This window comes from Archocentrus centrarchus, unplaced genomic scaffold (assembly GCF_007364275.1).
Source record: "Archocentrus centrarchus isolate MPI-CPG fArcCen1 unplaced genomic scaffold, fArcCen1 scaffold_40_ctg1, whole genome shotgun sequence".
Lineage (NCBI taxonomy): Eukaryota > Metazoa > Chordata > Actinopteri > Cichliformes > Cichlidae > Archocentrus > Archocentrus centrarchus.
In genome coordinates this window covers 2,963,514-2,987,690 of record NW_022060266.1, presented here as the reverse complement: position 1 = coordinate 2,987,690, position 24,177 = coordinate 2,963,514, and the positions used below count along the sequence as shown (strand labels likewise).

General features: G+C 41.9%; 1 protein-coding gene across 1 annotated transcript; it reads left to right on the top strand.

The window, feature by feature from the left end:
- The first annotated feature begins 8,369 nt into the window (after nucleotides 1-8,369).
- Nucleotides 8,370-9,773, top strand: LOC115776869 (zinc finger BED domain-containing protein 5-like). Its single transcript, XM_030724651.1, has one exon. It carries the CDS (start codon nucleotides 8,370-8,372, stop codon nucleotides 9,771-9,773), a length of 1,404 nt encoding a protein of 467 aa, XP_030580511.1.
- Nucleotides 9,774-24,177: the final 14,404 nt, after the last annotated feature.

Sequence of the window (24,177 nt, the reverse complement as noted above, 5' to 3'; positions counted from 1 at the left end):
TAACCATTGTTTTTGATGACAAGGATGGGCTGATTAATTTTTTTTTTTTTGCATTCAGGGTCTTATCTGCTATGTGTGCATTCAAAGTCAAGAGACTCAAACTTTCAGTGTAGTTTCCTGAATTTCACAATATTTCATATAGTTTCATAATGACTTAATGTGTGCTCTGTGTCAACAGCTGCTGGAGGCTAGGACGAGTGTCCTGGCAGTGAAGGAGGTTGCCTTCTGGGACGGTGTCACCACTGACCTCATGTTGGATGAGGAGGATGGCGTCTCAGAGGGCGTACCAGGCTGGATTAAGACCACCAAGCTATATATATATATATATATATGGATTATATGATGTGTGTGTGTATGTGCATATTGCTTTGTAGATAAAAAATAGAAATTCAAACTTGTGCCTCACAATTTGTTTCTCTTAATTGAATTCCCTTTAGTTGAGGTTCTTAGCATGGCATGAATACAGCTTAACATACAAGGTATATCACAGAAATAATAATTAAAAATAATTTTTATTACTGGGTTATTATTTATTAGGGAGGGGCTTACCCAGGCCTCTCTTTATAAAGGCCAATGGGGGACAGATCTAGCAGCCAATGTGAGTGATGAATTGTGATGGCATTTTTTTCATCCAATGACAGAGAAGCCACGTGGGTCTGTTGCCGCTGCTTCGGCTTGCAGCGCTGCTATTCATATGTAAAGTAGAGTCGTTAACACCTCCTGCTGGCCAGCTCCCCCGTACCTCTACCCCCCGCTGCTTCTGGTGGTACGTAAACGACCATATCCATCTGAGGCAAACGAAAATGCGCTTCCCCGTATGCTGACGAAAGCTGCCGTTTACTAGCGGCGCCCGCGTCAGTATACGGGGACGAATATGCTTCTTTTCGTGCAGTGTTCATTGTGTGAACAAAGTCCTTTCAAATGGGTTTTGTTTTATTCAATGTTAGAGGGTGTTAAGTCGCTGTGCTTTGCATCCTTTGTGATGGTTAAAAAAAAAATCTAACATGTCAGGAGAGATACCTAGCTCGCAGCCCTAGGCAACTGAAAACCATCACATAAGAAAGTGGCACCCCAGATGGGACCCCTGATCATATGGACTAGCATCAAATAGAACAACTCATCAACTAGTGCACTAAAAATTAAAATGGAAAAAAAAAAGAAACAAACCAACAGAAAAACAGACTTTTGTGGATAAATCAAAGTTTATTGTATAAAACCACAGGATTTTAAAAAAATGGCTGCCAAGTGTGAGTCACTCCTGGGACTAGAGGAAGTATCAGAAAAATCTACCCCTGTACAGGACTTCCCTCACACAACATATCCTCTTTTGGACCTGGGGCCTACTCGGGTCGCTGAACTTGCTGCTCCACTACCCCCCTGGAGTTTTATCTCTGAATATGGAAAAGTGAATGCAATACCACTGACTGGGTCTTCCTCCCCTGTGCATAACACACAGAACATTCTGGAGCAAATACAGAGGGTAATGGATGCCCAACATCACCACCAGGAGGAGCTGAAAGAGACCGTGGAACAGAAGTATAAAGAGCTGATCGGCCTAATCCAGGACCAGCAACAACAAATATTCAGACATGTCGATAAACAACTGGAATATTTAAGGACACAATTTGAAGCTTCTCTGGAATGGAGGATGAAACACCTAAAGGAGGAGGTTGCTACTCCAAGAGCACCATACCCTTGACGGGAGAAGGCATGCCCACCGTTAGATCATACAGTGAAAAGAGAAATGCATATGTGCAGACTTGTCCGGAGGACTGGCCTGGAGGTCATCTGGGAACTGCAGGATGGCCCAGGTTGCAATCCACTGTGGGGGATGGTATACTGAACCAGCCCAGACCCACGCTAATATCGTGTTGGCGCTGCAAGGGAAGCCATCCACCAACTTCCTGTCAGCAGTGGAGGTCAGGCAAGAATAAATTAAACCCCCATCAAGCAGCTCAAGAACAAATGCCACCACCTGCAGGACCTACCCAAATGTCAGTAGAACACCTTCAGCCACTCACCTGTGCTGTTGTATTGCTTGTTGAACTAAATGGCTATCCACGTTCGCAACTTAAGTCTTTGTCCACTGTTAGATCTCACAGGTTTTACCTCTGTGACAGCTACTCCTTTTCATAGGGTCCTGGCCACACGGGTCAGCGGGGTATTACCCTCTTCTGAACTCTGTGACACTACTTAAGCTGTGGCGGGGTGACACGCCTGGCTTCTAACCACTGATAATCCTAACATCTGCCCCGCTTCCTCTATACTCCGATGCTGCCGGTCAGGAAGGCTCACACAGCCGGCCCCGAAATACAGTCCAATTAGTTGTAGTGGTTCACCCCTTGATCAGTGCACTTGTTACTGGCCAGATTCTTTTATCGGCTCGGACAGTGAGCCCAAGGGACATAAGTAAAGTTGAAGTGGATTCTAGTAGACTAGTGTGTCCAAAACAGAACCAGATGTCATAGCTTAACTTGCCTAGGGTTTTACTGTTGCATAAGACTAGGTGTACCGTTAACGGGGAAAATAACTCTCAATAGCATTATACTGGCTTTTTAGAGTCAAATTTTATTATGCAGGTTTCAGCTCAAGCAGTTTGCAATTAGCTCAAAATCAATTCTCAATTAATTCTCAACCAATTCTCAACACGCAATAATCAATTCAAAATTCAGATTTCGAAATCAATCTAAATCAATTACTTGATCTTAATCAAAATGAATACTTATGAGCTGGGTCGATGAAGAAAGGGCTTGAAAATGTCCATTTGTTTAAAATCCTTTTTTGGGAAGACAGGACTTCAAGTGAGTCACTCGGCCGAAGCGACCACACCCAATGTCGAGTCCGTTGCTGCCTCAGTGAAGTGGGGAAAAGAACAAGTCCAAAAAGAAAGGTGTTGGTTTTCTTCTGTTAACTGTCCTCTTTTATAATCCTTACTGTTGTGCAGAAATCCTCCTTGAATTCCAGGAGATAGAAATCTAACAGCTTAGGTACTTCCAGTCTTCATCTGAAAGTGCAGGGAGAATGCACTCAAAACCTTTCTAAGTCGATTAGTTGTCCGCAGCTGGGTTGTCTCTGTCCATTCTGCAGATCAGTCCTAGTGCTGGGAAGGGCTCCCAAGATTCTCGTCCGATGTTTGTTGCACATCACCTTTAATAGTTTAAATCTAAGAAACAACCTATTTTCTAAACATCATCATGACACTTATCTCCCCATTCCTGATATCCTTTTGGGGTGTTTAGATATTACTTCATTCCTAGTTACCACCCCACTGTCCATACCCATTTATGGGACTGTTGGGCTTAACCATTACTTCATTGGGCCTTTTAGGTTCTTTTTAGGTTTTCCATTCTTAACATGTCTGGACATGTTTTAAACGTTGCTCCTACTTGTTCCTAAGCAACAGTTTTCAGTTCCTCATGCTACCCTTAGCTCAAGGATTTCGCAATTTCCTCAACACATTGCTCCAGCCATCACTTCTGTTACACTTACACACATCATTTGCTCGTAAATCATATACTTCATTCTCTAACAGTTCTATAAATTTGAATTATGATTGTACATTCAGCACCAAGCTTAGGCTACCAGGCAATCAAGATCTCAATCTTCACTTGACATCATTTGACACCACGCACCCCAAGAAGGATATGGCCAATCACCTCCTAATCCCGGCTGAAGATATCCGGAAGGGACAAGTGGAGGACCCTGAAATACAAAGCCTCTACACCGAAATCAAGGAAACCAAAGATGTCATTGTGAGCCCCACAAACAAATACAGCACTGTGAAAGACAAAGTCTACAGAGTAACCTGCCTAACATGTGAACCAATATATCAGGTCTACATTCCATCCTCTCTCCGCCAGCAGCTACTCCACCACTACCACGACAACCCCTCGTCTGGCCATTCTGGAAGACACAAAACATATAAATGTCTACAGGCACTTGTGTGGTGGCCAAGGATGAGTTTGGATGTGCGGAACTATGTGCAATGCTGTAAAGTGTGCCAGCTTCACAAACCGGAAGTCTGTAATCCGCGTGGGAGACTCCAACAAACTCTGGTCAGCAGGGCTTGGGAAATGCTTGGAGTCTATCTCAAGGAACCATTTCCTCATAAAAACAAAAACATGAAGCAGCATTATGGTAAAAAATGGAGAAAGGCAAACTTTGCCATACATGACAGGGTTTGGCTTCGAACACATCCCAGTTCCCGAGCAGACCTGTCTTATTCAGCCAAACTTGCCCCATGATGGAAAGGTCCATATAGGATCACCCGGAGGATAGACCTCTGAACTATCAGATCATTTTGGAGGACTCCGGTGAGGACCTGCGCATCGTCAATGTGGCCCAGTTGAAGCAGTGTTACCCCACTGCGAGTGAGGTGGACAGAGAACAACATAAGCGAGTCCTGGAGATCTTTGAAGAAGAAAGTGACGAGTAGGACTTCCTAGGATTCTCTGACTCTCAGCTGGGGACTTGATTAATCCTCCATAGGTTCTGGCTTTTTTCAGGGGGGGAGGAGTGTAACAGCCGGATGGTTGTCCCTTAAGTTATGGCCACCCGTGTTGTTTGTTTTTTTAACTGACCCACACACCCTCTGGATGGTGACCAATGGGACGACACAGATTTGGCACTATGGCCTCCAATGCCACCCATACCACTTTACTTATGGGCCAGGGCTCAGTGTAGATGGGGGAGAGCATGGAAGATGGATGTGAGTTATCCGCGACCTCGGCCAAACACATGGCAAAGTTAGCCTTCGCTTAGTGGCACCACGAGTAGCTTAGCCTAGCAACTGGACCTTATTGGCGAGGAACAGCCGGGATCAACTGATGGGAACGACCCAGGACAGCTGGCATACAGTCTATAGGAAGTCAGGAGTGCACTTCCTTGTTTTGTTGTATATGTCGCTGGAAAACCTGCAGTGGAATCTTTGTTTTGGCGTTTTCCATTCATTTTGTTGAAATGAACTACAATATAAAAACCCAGAGTGGAATCTTTGTTTTGCCCTTTTTTGCATCCGTTTTTGAACTGAACTGAGAGATAACCCAGAGTGGATTTGGTTTGTTTTTCCTCTTTCTTTTCGCTTATGAACTAGAACTGAGTAAAACCCGGAGTGGACTTCTTTTATTTGGTTTTCTGTTGAAACGAACTGTGAGACATTGGGGAGAATGGGTGTATTTTGCTTTGGTTTAGTTCTTGTGAATGAATGACCTGGAGGACTCTGCTGAGCTGTGGGACATGTGGGAACTGTTGAACTGTGTTACCTGTGTTAAATGATTGTTTTGTGTGTGGGTTTTCCCTTGTGTGGAATATATTCATTGTGTGCACAAGTCCTTTCAAATGGATTTTGTTTTATTCAATGTTAGAGGGTGTTAAGTCGCTGTGCTTTGCAGCCTTTGTGAGGGTTAAAAAAAAAAATCTAACATGTCAGGAGAGATATCTAGCTGGCACCCCTAGGCAACTGAAAACCATCACAAGCTGTTCCTGTATTGCTGATTAGGGAAATCATGAAGTGATGCAGCAGCTATTCTGTGGAAGGTATATCACTCATCTGGATATCAGAATGTTCAGATCACTGAAACAGAAACACTGGACTGGCCGAAGGCTGTGATCGCGGAAACACGCAGCTGTCATCTTGCTAACTGCTACGTGTTTACATGAAGGCACGCATTGTTTAAGCTTTGTGTAGGCTGTAAACTGTAGTGTCACACTATAAATAAAATAACTTGAAAAAATAAGAGGCTGTACATTAAAGGAAAACTTAAAACATAAGGGAAAAAATACAGTAATAGGATGTGCAACTGGGTAGTATAATTTGGGGGAAAAAGAACAAATTTACAGAATAAAATAATTTGAAAAAATGTACAGACTGATGTAATGACAACCGACAACAGCACAAGTTGAATCCGAGCTCATCTTCCAACTAATAAAGCCGCCTGTTACAGCAGAAAGTAACCGAATTTTGTCATTAACTCTGGCTCTGACTTTGGGTAACCGGAAGTATAAAACCGTACAGCGGAAGTAGCAGTCTGTCATGGCAGCCTACGTATGCTCTTCCAGAAACCCGTGGATATGCAGACATGTGAGGGGTGTACTCACTTTTGTGATACACTGTATGGGTCAAACAGAGTACATTCTTCCAGTATTTGAAACAACTCTCAAAAAATCTAGATAATGACATATTTCAGCGTAATCTTCACGTGCTTTATCCAAAGCACACTCTTTGCTGAATCACCTGTAAATTCTATTCACATTATTCACTTAAGCTGTGTCCAAATTCAGGCTTTGTATCCAAATATATTATCGGCTCTCTAGTAAGAAATTAATGTTTAATACAACTATCCAGTTATGATGCTTAACTTTGATGTCAGCCAAACCAATTTGCTCAAGAACAAATGAAACACTGAAATAGACCAAACATCAGCCATTAGAGATCATCTGAGTGTGTTATATCTGTGTTTAACATCCAGTCAGTGGCAAAAGCCAGCAGGGGTTTGAAAACGATGTGCTGGGAGTCAGGCGTTCTCTCCGGGTATAGCGAGCCTTGACTGGCCGGTCAGCTGACAGCTAGTGAGGTAAGCTGGCTGGTAAAGCAGCGGCAATGGACATGTCCAAAAATGTCGGAGCACATTTGCAATTAAGTGATATCTTGATGAAAAGAGCAGATATTTGAGGTTTATACATCTTCTTGCCTGAAAACATCTTAAAAGAAACAGTCGTATTTCTAACTTTTTGGCCACTCTCCTCCACCATTGCCATGTTTGAGTTTAGCTGCACAGTGAATCATGGGATATGGTAGACCACGAAGGACACATCGGCTCCATCCTTCAAATCTGGGGAAAAGAAGGACGCATTTGTCGACCGCATTTGGAGGAGCCTTCCAATTTGGACAGCCTCTGTTGCCTCACTGTGATGTAATCAGTCTACAAATGTGGCCTTCAAAGGATACAACCCCTGAATTTGAACACAGCTTAAGTCATACTGAAACAATTACAGATTGATGCTATGAAATGCAGTTTGTACAGAAATGAGATAACTCAGCATCTCCAACTTTGTCAGTGACAATTTCACAACAGTTCACATGCAAACTCAAAGCAAAGCCTCGTGGGGTTAGCCGTTAGCTCAGCATGGACACTAGCATTACTTTGACGTGGGATCTACTTCCTAGAATCTTACATTCTAGGAGTCAAATCATGTTCTCTTTGAATGAATCATGTTCTGTTTGAATAGAACGTGATCCAGGCAGTAGTTTTGATTACTGCAAAATGAATTTGTACATAAATGGTTTCTTTTAGAAACATGTAAATTCCATGTCCAAAGTAGGCTTTGTGTGAAAGACAAAGTGAATTTCCAACTCTGCTGTCAAAAATATATCACCTTGTTTCATTTAAATATTTCAGCAAAGCAAATGTATGGTTAATAGAGCCAAAACATTTGGGCAGGCTGTGGGTTAAACAGTTGCCATCGAAGTCAGTTTGAATGCTTAACGTGGCTGCTGCCATCATCTTTGTCTGCTCCACTCTAATTCTGAGGGGTTGATGCTGGAGCAATCTTTGCTGTTATTGCTTTCTCCTTGCACCTTTAATCAAGGACTCTGTAGGACAGACATGAAACGCTGTCACAATGTCACTTAGAATGCTCAGCATTATCAAAATAATCATCTCAAACAACGTTGACTTTACTCACCTTTATGATTTAAAGCAGTGGTTCTCAAATAGTGGTGCGATACCTGGGGGGGCGCGTGTGACCCTGGGGAACAGGCTTTTTTTTTTTTGGGCCGTACTAGTATAAAGTGTAATTGCGCATCCACTACAGTAGGCGGCAGTGGTGCTGTCATTGTTACAACAGGTTTGCCTTGGTTAGCAGTGTTGAGTCAACAGAAAGCTCCGACTGCGTTCTGTCTATAGCCTCCGTTATTCAACATAACAACCCCCAACATGAAAAAGTTTTTAACAGGGATGAAAAGAAAAGCGGAGAGAGACAAAGATAATGAGACAAAAGAAAGTCACCCGAAAGCTAAGACGAGGAAATACGACGAAGCGTATTTAGCGCTTGGCTTCACTGTCACTACAGTTGGAGAAGAGGAAAGACCGGTGTGTTTGCTGTGTCTAAAAATGCTCGCAGCGGACAGCATGAAGCCAAATAAATTAGCGCGTCACCTAAATACGTTACACTCCAATCACGCCGGTAAGCCGCTAGAGTTTTTTCAGCGAAAACGTGCTGAATATTGCCAACAGTCATCCCGCTTTGTGAAGGCTACTTCAGTAAACCATCGAGCGCTGTTAGCATCATATAAGGTGGCGTACCAAATTGCGCAGTGCAAAAAGCCCCACACCATAGCAGAGGAGCTGATACTGCCTGCAGCATTAGACATGGTCTCTGTCATGCTGGACGACGCCAGTGCAGCAAAACTAAAAACTATCCCTCTGTCCAATGACACTGTCGCCAGACGTATAGATGACATTGCTAACGATCTTCATGAACAGCTGGTAGATAAACTCAAAGACAAACGTTTTGCCTTACAATTTGATGAAGCAACTGACAGCAACAAAGACTGTCTGTTTATTGCTTATGTACGTTTTGACTTGTCAAACTCCCTGTGTGAGGATCTACTTTTTTGTAAATATGTCAGAGACAGAGCCACAGCTGAAGAGCTATTCAAAATTCTGGACTCCTTTTTGACTGAGAATGGGCTAAAGTGGGAGAACTGCATTGGTGTTTGCAGTGATGGTGCACAAACCATGGCAGGGAAGAGAAAAGGACTTAGGGCTCTCATCAAGACAGCCTCACCTCATGCTGAGTGGACACACTGTATTATACACAGAGAAGCACTTGCATCCAGGCAACTTTCCCCTGAATTAAGTGAGGTTATGACTGACATCATAGGTGTAGTCAATTTTATAAAGACTACACCACTAAAAACAAGAGTCTTCTCTGCCATCTGTGAGGAGATGGGAGCCGAACATCAAGCTGTGCTCTATCACAGTGAAGCAAGGTGGTTGTCACGAGGAAAAGTCTTGTCCCGAGTTTTTGAGCTCAGAGAGCAAATAAGAGTGTTTTTTGAGCAGGAGCACAAGTATGAAGTGGCAGAAAAATTTTGTGATGAGAACTTCCTGGGAAAACTGGCCTACCTGAGTGACATATTTGGAAAGCTAAATGAACTGAATCTACAGCTTCAAGGGAAAGATAAACACCTCCCTCAGGTCACAGACAAGATTAGCTCTTTCACCCGAAAGCTTGCAATGTGGGGCAGGCAACTTGATGAAGGAAACACCGATTCATTTGAGAACCTGCATGAATTTGTGGACACTAATGACTATGATGCTATCTCAGTGATTCCACACATTAAGCAGCATATTTCTTCACTGATTGGATTCTTTAAAAAGTACTTCCCTGAAAACAGTTCCCAGTATGACTGGGTGAGAGACCCTTTCAGTGCACCAGCTCCAACTGGTTTCAGCTCTGCAGAAGAGGAGCAGTTCATTGACATGACGTCTGACTCCACATTGAGACTGAGGTTCACATCACAGACACTCAGTGCATTCTGGCTGAGTGTAGAGAGGCAGTATCCACTCTTAGGGGAGAAAGCTATAAGCATTCTGCTTCCTTTTTCAACATCTTACCTTTGTGAGATTGGCTTCTCTGCTGTTGCTGCACTGAAGACCAAGTACAGGTCCCAGCTAAACATTGAGCAGGAGCTGAGAGTTGCACTATCATGCTTCGAACCTCGCTTCGAAAAGCTGTGCACTGCAAAACGTGCTCATTGTAGCCATTAAACCTGACTTCCTCCTCATTTTGATCAAAAAAGAAAGAAAAAATGAGCACAAATTGTTTAATTCATTTTTGTTTTGTAGGTTCAAGTGTTTTATATGTTGTGCTCCTGAGTTAATGTTGCTGAACTGAATATAAATTAGTTATTTTTTTTGTTTTTGTAGTTTATTAGTTATTATAATTATTAAATATTATTTATTGATTTGATTTAATTTTGCAATGGTGCAATTAGTTGGTCAAACATGTTTACAGTTTAAACAAGGATTTATTTATTTTTAATTTCAGGCAATGATGCACTTAAAATCTTTTCTGTTGCAGACTTAAAACACGATTTAATAAAGTTATTCTTTGTAAGTTTGACCATATGTCTTTCTTTTTTTCTTTTCTTTAATGTTAATAAGGATAAAATGTTATGCAGAGATGGATAGTCACAGTGGGGAGTGGGGGGCGCGAATAGTTTTCTTCTTGCTAGGGGGGGCGTAACAGAAAATAATTGAGAAGCACTGATTTAAAGGAGCAATTTAAATATATCACTTGATGACAAATGGAAGAACTTTGGGAGGAAGGTGTTCAAAAGCTCTGCTCTCTGAATGTTAGCCATTTTTAGCTGAACATATTCATCTTTTTTTTCTGAAATGCATTCTCTACTTTATGTTTTTGTGCATGCTCTCTGGGCTCTACTTCAGTCCTCAGGTGAGTTGATGGCAAACATTCAAGATGATCACTGAAGGTGAATGACTTTCACCTGAGAAAATCTGATTCTGAAAGCAAAACAACAAAGAGAGCAGCAATGTTTTATGGGCATATGTGAATATTTGGAAAATTCTTAGGCAGATTCAAGGTTAGATTTCACAGAGAAATCTGTTCTAAGAACAGAAGTGGCTCTGGAGTTTGTCCAAAGTAGAAATTCTCCCATCTGGTCACAGCCATCTGACAATGATTATTATAGAGCTTCTCCTTCATGGGCCTGTGTTTCAGAGCAGCTCTGTGCTTTATTCATAGAGAAAAATAACCTTGAATTCAGTATTTTACATTTGAAAGTAATAAATGGGTGTATTTTTCATGAAAAAAAGGCATTCAGTATTGCTTGCACTTGGGTGAAACTTAGTTCATGTCATTCCAAGAAAAATTATATAACATTAAAAGGAATATGTTCTTTAATCATTTAGTTTCTCAAATACTAAGCTTGTTAAAAATACACAGAAAGCTGAATGACATGTCCTTGGATGGACATGCAACATGCAGCACCCTGCATTCAGGCAAAATACGAATGATGGAAGAGTAGACAGTTTAATTACACAAAGTCAGCATACCTCAGTTTGTTTTGCAGTTCTTACATTTAAATCTAACCTCTCTTCTCCCTCTCCTGTCCTCTTTCTCCATCTCTGAGTGAACTTCTCTCTCACGCTGTTCTATCCCTGGAAATACAGCAGCTCTTCTTTTAGCTACCAGACACACTGCAATACAGGCAGATAAAACTATTTTAGGAAAAGGTAACACATACAGTGTATCACAAAAGTGAGTACACCCCTCACATGTCTGCATATATTTAAGTATATCTTTTCATGGGACAGCACTGACAAAATGACACTTTGACACAATGAAAAGTAGTCTGTGTGCAGCTTATATAACAGTCTTCATGTAGAGCAACAATTCATCTTATAAGGTCCTCAGAGAGTTCTTTGCCATGTTGGAACCTTCAGTGACCAGTATGAGAGAGTGTGAGAGCTGTACTACAAAACTGAACACACCTGCTCCCTGTGCACACCTGAGACCTAGTAACACTAAAGAGTCACATGACATATTGGAGGGGAAATGACAAGCAGTGCTCAATTTGGACATTTATGAATATTGTCTCTTGGGGTGTACTCACTTTTGTTGCCGCTGGTTTAGACATTAATGGCTGTATATTGAGTTATTTTGAGGGAAGAATAAATTTACACTGTTATATATCTTTGGAATGTGGGACTAAACCGGAGTACCCGGAGGAAACCCACGCAAGCACAGGGAGAACATGCAAACTCCACACAGAGAGAGGGAGAGGCCTGGGCCAAGGTGGAATCGAACCCAGGCCTTCCAGATGGTATTCTAACTGTGAGGCAGCAGTGCTAACCACTACGCCACCGTGCTGCCCGAATCATCTATTATTCTTTATTAATAAAGAGAGAATCATCTATTATTTCTCTTTATTAATATAGAGTAAAGAATAGACATTCTAAACGATAATTGTTTCCTTTTCTGATTATTCAGTGTTCTCTCAATATTAACAATAATTTTTTTCTATATGGTTCGCCCCTGAGGGGCGAGTGCAGCTCTGTCGTTTTGTCCTCACTCACTGAATGAAGTTCCCAAAATCCAATGAGTGAGCTGTGGTTTAAACACAAATCACATACACATTACGCACTTTGCTTTAGATGGAGTGTTCAGCATTATTCTAATTTTTCATTGAAGAATTACAACAGTTCTGTTTAAGTATGCTATTGAAATTTTTAGAACCTCCACATGTAAGAGCTAAAAAAAAAAAAACCTAACTGGACAAATTTGTGACATTAGAACAAGTTTTATAAAATCTCCTTAACAGTCCATGCAATAAAAAATTTGACATTGATGCTTGATGAAATTTAATTCAATATTGCACCAATCACAGCAAATAGTCACCCAAGGCACTTTATATCGTAAGAAAAAGACCACAGAGTAACAACAACGAAATGTAGGCATATAATTGTGAAAGAGCTATCATAATTCACACCCCGCTGAAAGTTAACAAAGAACTCTGGAGAACTTTGCTGATTTCTGTTGATTTCAGTTCATTGTTTTAGTGAAGTAAATCTGTTTCTCTTCCTTTCACTCCACAATTATAATGAACTATGTATTATCTTGTTTTCATGAACAACTGCTCTCCCCAGGTTTTGTCTCTGTGTCTGTTTTGAAGAATCGCCACGAAGAAGAAAAAATAGAAAAAAGAAACGGGAAAGAGTGCAAGTAAGTAAACCAAATAGTTCATCACTTGTTAAACATAAGATACTGACAATATTTGCAAAATAAAAAATTTTGTGGGGAAAACAAAATAAAAGAAGATGGTGACACATGGTTACACAAACCAACCATTTTGTGTTATTATTACGTGGGTGTATGTGTTTGTGTCATGAAATGTACTTACCAATGAGGGCAGAACGCCACAGATCCGCCCATCAGAAGCTAGAGGTGGGCAAAGAAAGCCCCAGGAAGCCCAGGCCACCACCAGGCCACTCATTCCAAAGAGAACCGCACACCCACCCCAGCAGATGGGAGAGAGAGGTCCCAGACGGAGCCCCCCCCCAACTGAGAAGCAAGGGCCCAAGAGAACCCAAGGCGATGAGAAGCCAGGAACCCCGAGGCACCCACACCCCAGGGGGGCAGGGGGGGAGGAGGCAACCAGCAGGGAGCGGCCAGGAGGCAAGGCACAAGGCCCAGACCCACAAACCTACAAAATTTTAAGCACCTATAATGTAACAACTTTCCAGTTTTGTCTTGTCTCTGACTTTAAAATTTTCTCTAGCTCTGTCCATGTTAACCTAAAATATATGTGCATTTTTAATATATTTTACATATTATATTTATATTCCTATAAAATATCAGTTTCCAGTGGTTATGATATGATTTCAACATTTTTTCAAGCTGTTTTAAAACCCAACACACACCTGAGAGATTGTTCTGTGAGAGAAGTGAGAGAGGGAGTTGCAGTGGACTAATCTGTTCTGGAAACCCGAACCTTCTGGACTCGGAGACTCTTGTGTAGTGATGCAAGATGAAGCGTCATGAAGCATTGAAATCTTTCCATCCATTGAAATCTTTCTCATGGGCCAAATGTTCGTGCTGCTTGATTTGCTCTACTGCGCCATCAAGTGGACACTAAATGTAAACTAGGCAGTGATTATAATCAGACTGTGGCTTTGGTGTGTGAACCTTTGAACAGAATCAATGAATGATGTTTGTGATGCCAAAGTAAATAAAATAAATTCTGAACTAACCCTAATATGGCATCGTTATGTTTTATGATACAATGGTGGGGTCAAAAGGGAAAGGGGAAACAAAGTGAGGAGAGGGTTGGGATGTGAAAGTGATTGTGTTATTTAATTATTAATTTATTACTATGTGCATATCTTGTGAGAGATTGCTTTTCTTTCTGGTTGGTTCCATTGCAAAAACTTGCAATAAAGTCCCAAATCCACAAACTTTGAGGGGGGATCCACTGGGTTTCACTGCCGCTTATATTTCAACTTGTGTGCCACTTCCTGGATGAGTCACGGTATGGCTGGCTGAATGTCATCAACACAAGTCGCGATGGATGCTTCCAAAAAATCTTCCTGAAGTACTTGACGACAGAGTCCCTTGATTTGAGTACCACCTGCTCTCCGGGCATTATGACAGTTTCTGAAATTATAGGGCCAGCTACAATAACCCTTTTGTCTGACTTGACTAGGATTTACACATAAATAAATTTATGACGATAAATGTATTTCTCATTCTTTTTTTTTTGTACTATCTAGTTTTCTGATCTGTCTGGATACATAAGCACAGTACTTTGTACTATGATGAAATGATCTAGTAGGATCAAAAATATGACTATAAGTTTGGTGTAAGTTTGGTTGTAATTCTACAGGTTAGACATTGTGATTTCCACCTTATAGGCTGTATTTAAAACACGTAGCCACCATCACTACAGCAGCTGCTTAGTGAGTTCTATTATGACATTTTAAGCTGAGTGTTTTCATCATCACTGTCTTAGTTTTTTGAAACTGGCAGTGACAAATCTGAGAAACTCATAAGCTATAAACTTGTCAAGCAGTTGGCAAAGGATATTCTCTTCTATCATCCTTCAGGACCCATTCCAGGAGGCAGGTTTAGCTAAATCTCATTACTCGTTTTATCCCACTAATGGCAGAAATAATGGTAAATGGACTAGTTCTTATATTGTGCTTTTTTACTTTAACTGAGCACTTAAAGTGATTATACAATGAAATTCTCTAGCAGAAAATGAATAAAGTGAGGGTGCTCTTCCATCAATAGATTAACATTTTACTGTATAATTATTTAAACAGTTACAAACAATTATAAACTGAACTGTTATAAACTGCAGCAAAAACAGTTTTTAATTAAGTAACAAACTGACCTGAGGTCAGCTCTGCCCCCAGGGTCTGCTGCTGTCTCAGTCTCTAACACACAGGTCGGTCAGTAAAGTCAGTCTGAGCTGTTTCTCCACATTTTTATCTTCACTTTCTGTCTCCTGCAGACAGAATGTGTCTGCAGCTGAATATTAGATTTTATAAATCAAATGTAAAATTAGGATTCAAGTTCATCTGATGGAGATTCAAGTTGTGTAAATGATGACAGCAGAAATGATAAAAGAAATTATATATTTTATAACAAACTTTTATTCTGTCTATGTTGATGACAGAGTGGGTCAGGCTGATTAAAATGACTCACCATGCTCCACATATATTCCTCAAAAACTCAGAAACTGAGAGCTGATCAAGTATGTTTTTTAGAGTTTGTTGAACCTGCTTCCTCCACCTGTAAAACCATTCCATCGTTCTTCCAAACCGGAAGCTTGATTGGCGCCATCCCTAGTGTGTGGCAGCCTGTTGCAGCAGCTCCGGTTTTTTACTTTGTCTAGTGTTATTATCTTATGTTACAGTATAATTATCTTACAGATTGATGGTCTTCTGCTGTTTTTTGTGGTTTTACTTACTATAGTTGGACCGGTTTGGCTTGCAAACGGAGGTGAGCATACTGTTCACCTACGGTACAAACGGGACCAGCTGATTACGCTTTCTAAGTCACCGCTATTGCATGGATGGAGACCTCAAATCCCTGACGTTTTGAAGAGGAGACATCGAGGATGCAGGGCCGGAGTGAAACGGAAAAGAAAAAGGAATTATGAACCATATCTTCCTTCGGTTGTGATGGGGAATGTAAGGTCGCTGGTGAATAAGGTGGACGAGCTCGCAGCACTTATGAGGACACAGTGGGAATATCGGGAATGCAGTATTGTGTGTTTCACAGAGACTTGGCTGCAGGAACATATTCCAGACACTAACACTACTTTATTGGGCTTTCTGACTGTGTGAGCCGACAGAGATCAACATCAGAGCGGTAAGAAGAGAGGAAGTGGGATTGCAATGTTTGTCAACAACAGATGGTGTAATCCTGGACATGTAACAGTTAATGAGCGTATCTGTAGCCCTGACATTGAACTGTTAGCCATGAGTTTTCATCCTTATTACCTACCACGGGACTTCACATGCGCCATTTTTGTTGTTGTTTACATTCCGCCATCAGCTGCTTCTGACCTGGCATGTGACGTTGTCAGCTCTGTCACTGCCAGACTACAAACAAAGCATTCCAATGCATTTATCGTGATTTCTGGTGATTTCAACCACGTTTCACTGTCTGCCACCCTCCCAACTTTTCACCAGTTTGTCAACTGCTCTACAAGAGACAATAAAACACTGGACTTACTCTATGCAAATGTAAATAATGCATACACATCTGTTGCACTTCCCCCACTTGGAAGATCAGATCACAATCTGATACTTCTCACTCCAAATTATATACCTATTGTTCAGCAGCAGTGTGCAACAATAAGGACTATCAGGAGGTGGTCACAGGAAGCTTGTGAGACACTTCAGGACTGTTTTGAGGCCACAGATTGGGATGTACTCTGTAAAACACATGGAGATGACATCAATTTAATGACAAATTGTGTAATGGATTACATAAACTTCTGCGTAGATAACATCATTCCCACCAGGACAGTACGATGCTTCCCTAACAATAAGCCATGGCTCACTAGTGATCTGAAGGAGCTGTTGAATAAGAAGAAGAGTGCTTTCAGAGACGGGGACCAGGATCTGCTGAAGAGAGTGCAGAGGGAGCTGAAAGTGAAGCTGAAAGAGGGAAAGAAGGCATACAGGCAGAAACTGGAGAACAAGCTCCAGCGGAACAACGTGAAGGACGTGTGGGCTGGAATGAGGACGATCACAGGTCTGAGGATGAAAGGGGATCAGGCTGTGGGAAGTCTGAACAGAGCCAATGAGCTGAACACTTTTTTCAACAGGTTCAGCACAGGACTGGCGGCGAAGTCCTCCCTGGCACCCATCCACACAGACCTTGCACCCTGCATGCCCCCACAGCTACATCCTTTGGACACTTCCCAAGTGATAACGACCACAGACAGTGACTCCTTTCAGTCACATCATGCATCCTCAGCATACAGCATACTCAGCATCCACTGGGCTTCAACACAGCATAAATATGGATTTACATAAAGCCCGATCAACACTTTCAAAGGGCTCCTTAAATTCAGATCATCTTGTGCTCTCCTCTACCCCCACCACAAACCTGTATGTTTCCTGCAATCAGGTTAGGAATCAACTGAAGAGACTGGACCAGAACAAGGCGGCGGGGCCAGATGGAATGAGCCCCAGGGTTCTGAAGTCCTGTGCAGACCAACTCTGTGGTGTTCTACAGCACCTTAGTTTAAGCCAGGAGAAGGTTCCAGAGCTTTGGAAAACGTCTTGCCTTGTTCCAGTACCTAAGAAGGCATTTCCATCTGCTCCCAATGACTACAGACCAGTCACCCTAACCTCACACATCATGAAGGTCCTGGAGAGATTGATTATAGCTCATCTTAGACCTCAGGTGAGCACCTCCCTGGACCCACTACAATTTGCCTATCGCCCTGAGGTTGGAGTTGATGATGCCATCATCTACCTGATGCAACGAGCGTACTCCTACTTGGATGAATCAGGAAACACTGTATGGATCATGTTTTTTGATTTTTCATATACTTTTAACACCATTCAGACTTACCTGCTGAGGCAGAAGCTCAAAAACATGCAGGTTGATGCCTCAATGACCTCCTAGATTATTGATTACCTGATGAACAGACCGCAGTTTGTGCGGCTGAAGGGATGTGAGTCTGATGGTCAGCAGTACAGGAGCACCACAAGGGACTGTATTCTCACCTTTCCTCTTCACCTTGTACACCGTGGATTTTTAGTATAACGCAGAGTTTTGTCATCATGACTCAGCGATTGTGGGGTGTATCAGTGGTGGACAGGAGACTGAATACAGAGAACTGGTAGAGCGCTTTGTAGCGCCTTGTACTGTGCTCATAATGAGCACAGTACAAGACTAACTATCCTACTGTTTTTGCTTTGGTTTCCTCTCTTATAAACGGTAGCACTGTACAATGGCTGCACAACCGCAGACACCTGTCTTCCCTGTTTGTTCTGTTGTTTGTCTTTTGGATGGGTGTTCAGGAACTCTTAATTTCCCTGACGGAAATTAAGAGTTCCAGTTCATTCACCTTATTTACTTTGTTTATACTCCACTCTGCATTTAATCATTAATTGTTATTAATCTCTGGCTCTCTTCCACAATGTGTCTTTTATCCTGTCTTTCTCCCCTCAGCCCAACCGGTCACAGCAGATGACTGCCCCTCCCTGAGCCTGGTTCTGCTAGAGGTTTCTTCCTGTTAAAAGGGAGTTTTTCCTTCCCACTGTTGCCAAGTGCTGCTCATAGGGGGTCGTTCTGACTTTGAAAGTTTAAATCTAATCTAATCATACTAAAGATCCAAAAGCAGATGTGCAGGTTATGTCTGATACTGGGAGAACTTCACTTTTATTTATTATTTGCTGGGATGTCCTATATTTTTTGCTGTCAGGTTACAATTTAATATTTTGACTTATAAATTTCTTAAAAATTTCATATTGTGCAAAAGTCTTGAGCGACCATAATTTCTTTATATTACACATAGGTGAAGCCAGATTTTCACTTACTGTAATTTAACGTGTTTTCCAGGCTTTATGAAGGTCTTTCAAAGTTGTTTGGACACTGGCTGCTTTTAAATTCCATTTCATACAGATGACCAGATTTACCAGTGTATCTAGCAGATCTCCCTCCTGGTAGATACACAAAACATTACCACCAGTTTTCCTAAATGGTGCTTAGTTACCACTCATGGTCGCATTGCCTACATCATTGGCGGGGGATCTCATTTTGGCCAAGGATCAGCTAAGGATGAGCCACGGATCAACCACGGCTCAACCACAGATGCACCAAGGTCCCATTAAGGCTCAGCTGGCTGTTTTAAGGGGCTGTAGCTGCATAATGCAATAATGCCAGTTTCAGTCCTGGGTTCAATGCACCCATTTTATCTAAAGACAAACATTTGTCCCCATCAGATTTGGGCATTCTTCAGTTGTAACACCTGCCAGTTTGTCCCATTTGAGACCAAGCGCTGATGAACAAATCACTCCCGGTCATTGCCTCTTTCATTCAGTGCATTGCTGCCAGCTCCTCCATAATCTCTAACTCATTATCCCACGTGCAAAGTTGAGTAACTGGGCGGTGTTGCAGACATCACAGCTCTCATCCAAAGCCAAGGAAATTGTCTGCTTTGATTTTCAACTAAAGCTCCATATTTGCTGCAATACCCTCAATCTGTCTTGTTTGCCTGGGGAGACACTGTCAAATGCTTCTTTTTTGTTTTTTAAGAAGGCATATTAGTACTGCAGAGTCCACCAAATTATCTTTGTAAAACTCCCAGCCAGAGAATGGCTTTTTTTTCTGCTTTTAACTGTTACATCCCTAAATGTTTAAAGCTTGGTTTACAAGCTTTTGTAGCTTGACTATCAAAGGTTCAGACACCCCTTCCTGTCCCTTCAGTTAGTTCTTGTTAGTTCTCTGCATGTTTAATCTTGTAATGGTGTAATCCTTAAACACAGCAATCTGCCTGACTTCAGAAATACACACTTAGAAGTCCATGTCTTGTTAAATGGTAAATGGACTCGTTCTTATATAGCACTTTTCTACTCTACCTGAGTTCTCAAAGCACTTATACAACACGTTTGCATTCACCCATTCATACAAGCACTTCCTTATGTTGCTAAGTGCTTACTGTCTAACATTCACACACATTCATATTCCAACAGTTGCATCAGAGAGTAACTTGGGGTTCAGTATCTTGCCCAAGGACATTTTGGCATGCAGCGTGGTGCAGCCAGGAATTGAACCGCCAACCTTTTGATTAGTAGGTGACCTGCTCTACCTCCAAAACCAGCCCTAAACACTGACATTCTAACATTCATTCAGTGCTTGGTGACTGGAATGAAACAAACTGCATGATATATATATACTTTTTTTTTTTGGTCAGGGACAGCAAATACGCTAGGTGTGCCCCGTGGGCCAGATCTGCTCTAAACTATTCAGGTCTATCCATCCAACCATCCATCCATCCATTCTCTTCTGCTTATCTGGGGCCAGGTCACGGGGGAAGGAGCCTAAGCAGAGAAGCACAGCTTCCCTCTCCCCAGCCCCCTCCTCCAGCTCATCTGGAGGGACCCCAAGGCATTCCCGGGCCAGCCAAGAGATATAATCTCCCCAGCGTGTCCTGGGTCTACCACAGGGCCTCCTCCCGGTGGGACATGTCTGGAACACCTCACCCAAGAGGTGATGCCCAAATGCCCAAGCCACCTCAACTGGCTCCTTTCGATGTGGAGGAGCAGCGGCTTTACTCTGAGCCCCTCTCGGATGGCCGCACTCCTCACCTTATCTCTAAGGGAGAGGCCAGCCATCCTTCGGAGGAAACTCATTTCTACTGCTTGTATTCGCGATCTTATTCTTTTGGTCACTACCCAAAGCTTGTGACCATAGTTGAGGGTAGGAATATAGATCGACCGGTAAATCGACAGTTTTGCTTTTACACTAAGCTCTTCACCACGTTAAACCGGTGCAGCGTCTGCATCACTACAGAAGCAGCCCCGATCTGTCTGTCAATCTCCCGCTCTCTTCTCCCGCCACTCATGAACAAGACCCCGAGATACTTGAACTCCTCCACTTGGGGCTGGAACTCGTTCCTGAGCCGGAGAGGGCACCCCACCCTTTTCTGGCTAAGGACCATGGCCTCAGACTCAGAGGTGCTGATTCTCATGCCAGCTGCTTCACACTTGGCTGCAAACCGTTCCACTGCGAGCTGGAGGCCACTACCTGATGAAGCCAATGGGACCGCATCATCCACAAAAAGCAGAGACGAGACTCTGAGGCCACCAAAGAAGAAGCCTTCCGCCACCTTGCTACACCTAGAAATTCTGTCCATAAAAATTATGAACAGAATCGTGACAAAGGGCAGCCCTGACGGAGTCCAACACCCACAGGACACGAGTCCGACTTATTACTGGCTATACGGACCAAGGTCTCACTGCAGTTGTATAGAGCCTGAATGGCCAGCAACAACAGGCCAGACACCCCATACTCCAGCAGAACCTCTCACAGGATACCCTGAAGGACACGGTTAAATGCCTTCTCCAAGTCCACAAAGCACATGTAGACTGGTTGGGCAAACTCCCATGCACACTCGAATATCCTTGAGGGGATAAAGAGCTGGTCCAGCGTTCCATGACCAGGACAAAAACCACATTGTTCCTCCTTGTTGTAATCAGGGCTAACATAGCTACATAGCTTATTATTTGTAATGTTATGCTGTGTTTTCTGTTCTTAATAAAACCTGTTCCCATGATGATGGGGGCATGTTTTTTTCTTTTTTTTTTTTTCTTTAAGTTCTTAGTTATAAACCTTCATTCATTCACAGATACCAACTTATTCCTCAGCATCTTGTACTACTGGGGGATGAAGCTACCTACCTTCACTCTTGTAAAACCTGGGTTAATTTGAACAAGTGTCACCTCTGCTCTCAGAGTATTATTCTGTACTTCTGTAATTGATGGCAGTTTGAGTGAGTGCAAAAAAATAGTACATCTGTGGTTGATGGTACAATTTTTGAAAAAATGCCAACACTTCTTAGTCTCATCTGTTGTTTGTTAGAGAGCACTATCTGCTTATTTTTTTTCTTTAATTTTTAGGTTAATAATTTAGCCAATAATTTAGATTCAGACATTTCAGACCATAGTTTATTTTGTTATCTCCTGGATGAGTCATTCTTGAAGGTCTTTTTGCACTCTTGGAGAAATTTAAATAAAACAGTCACTCCTATTCACCACTGTTTCAAGATTTCTCCATTTGTGGATAATGGCTCTCATTGTGCCTCAATGGCTTTATAGACTATTAGACTGACAGATGTCAGTCATTTTCTCAGCTGTTTCTTTAGATTGTGACATGATGTGTTGCTTTTTGAGATGTCTATGTCCTGGTCCTCCTGTCCTCCTGGCTGACTCAGCTTTTTCTTCTCTAGCTCTGTGTGATTGTGTGTGTGTATGAACCACACCTTGTGTTCCAGGTATGGTCTTTCCTCCTTCCAGTTTCCTGCATCTTGAATAGGTAACGCACCTGTGGGCTCTTAGGAAATCAGTGGCTATCTATTTAAGCTGGAGGAAGGCACCCGTTAGATGCCCGATCATTGCTTGGGTTAGGGTTACATGTTTTGTTTTTTTATGTCCTGTGGTCACCACTTACATCCGTTGCCTTCTGCGCAGGAGCCCCAGAGCTCGTGTCCTGTGAGTAACCAGAGGGAGCAAGACTCAGGTCAGGGATCAGGTGGAGGATGACCCTTATTGGAACAGTAACTGACCGTTTTGTTTGGAAACTGTCAACCAGTCAGCATTGGAGCCCTCCCTAACTGCACTGCATAACCTCTCTGAGAACAGTTGACCTATTTTTTCACTGTAAATAAAGGCACCAAAACTTCACTCTGCAAGTTCGAATCTTGAGTCCACTCGCCCCTCAGTCGTGGCAGTTTTAACATACTTCATTTTATTAGACAGGTTCTATTTAAGTAGATTCTTGAATTACTTAAATTGAAAATGCTAATGTTTTAGTCCAAAACCATTGTGTGACATCATAGTGGCACCATCTTTAAATACACTTAGCTATGCTGCTATGGACCTAGGCTGTACAAATTCCCATGATGTACAGAATATTTCTTTTTCATTCACCTCTTTTTATTCTGATTGTACACCACTCTGCATTTAATCATTAGTTATTATTAATCTCTGTCTCTCTTCCACAGCATGTCTTTTGTCCTGTCTCTTCCCCCTCAGCAGATGCCTGCCCCTCCCTGACCCTACTTCTGCTGGAGGTTTCTTCCTGTTAAAAGGGAGTTTTTCCTTCCCACGGTTGCCAAGTGCTTGCACATAGGGGTGTGTTTTGACTGTTGGGTTTTCTGTGTAATTATTGTAGGGTCTTTACCTTACAATATAATTTGGGGACTGTTAGATTTGGTACAATATAAAAAAAAAATAATTGAATTGAGCTGAATCTGTGAAAATTCTCTGACAGTGCTCATCCTGTTCCAAGATACCAGTCCTGCTGATGAGTTAAGGATCTTTTAGGACTATGCTGTTAGGGTTGCCAACTTTGTTGCTATATTTAGTGAGTTTTCAGACCCCTCTGGAATTTTTTTTTTTTTAAAGACACTAACAACAAATCTAGCAACTGAAGTAAATGAGTTTTTATGAAGTTTCATGAGGTTCATGGTATATGTTTGTCTTTACTAAATGTACACTTACTTCCCTGAGAAATTTGTCTAGAAAATAACATAACTGATTAAAAATACAGAAGCTTAATGTTCCGTGTCATCATGAACTTTGTGTTCTGACTGTACAATGAGCCACACTGATGGAGACTACACAATGATAGAAATGGAGACTTCGAGGTCACCCTGTTGTTGAAATTCTGTTTTCCACATTGTGTTTTGTAAATGATGTAACAAGACTGATGAACTGTGACTATATGAAACTGTAAGCTGAATTAGAATGTGCCAGTACTTCATGCCATCTCACACGGGCATGGCATGCAGTCCTGACCCAGATTAATCTGTAAACTGTTTGAAATGGTTTTATTAAATTTAGTAATTGGACTACTTATTCCATTTGTTTGTATCATTCCTGTTTGATAAACGAACACGCTGAAACCTAGAGGGTTAAGCAGCACACACTCTTATTAGCTAAAATTCCTTCACAACTTTTTCCAGTGCAATTGGAGACTTTTGGAGACTGCACGTGAAACCATCAATCATTCTGCAGTTACTGTCCTCAGCAAGCAACGAGTCCTACCCCTTCCTGAAGCTCAGACAGATTGGTTAGTCCACCCCCACACTGCAAATGAATCATGCATGAGCAAATTCACCACTGATCTGAACCTGTCTTACAGAGCACGCTAAAAATGTAAAAGTTTCATCATTGTCACAGTCCACTAAAATCACTGGTCAAATGCAATTTTTTTTAGTTTCAGTTTTATTTCATATAGTTCATTTGTAGTTCTAAACATATTTTTACTCCCTGTTTGTCTCTCCAACTATGTTATTCCTCTATACTAGAGCCTTGATTACAACTACATGCAAATATATGTAAATTATGCAAAATAGGTGATGACATCATATGGCGACTTCTATCAACTTTCAGGATGGTC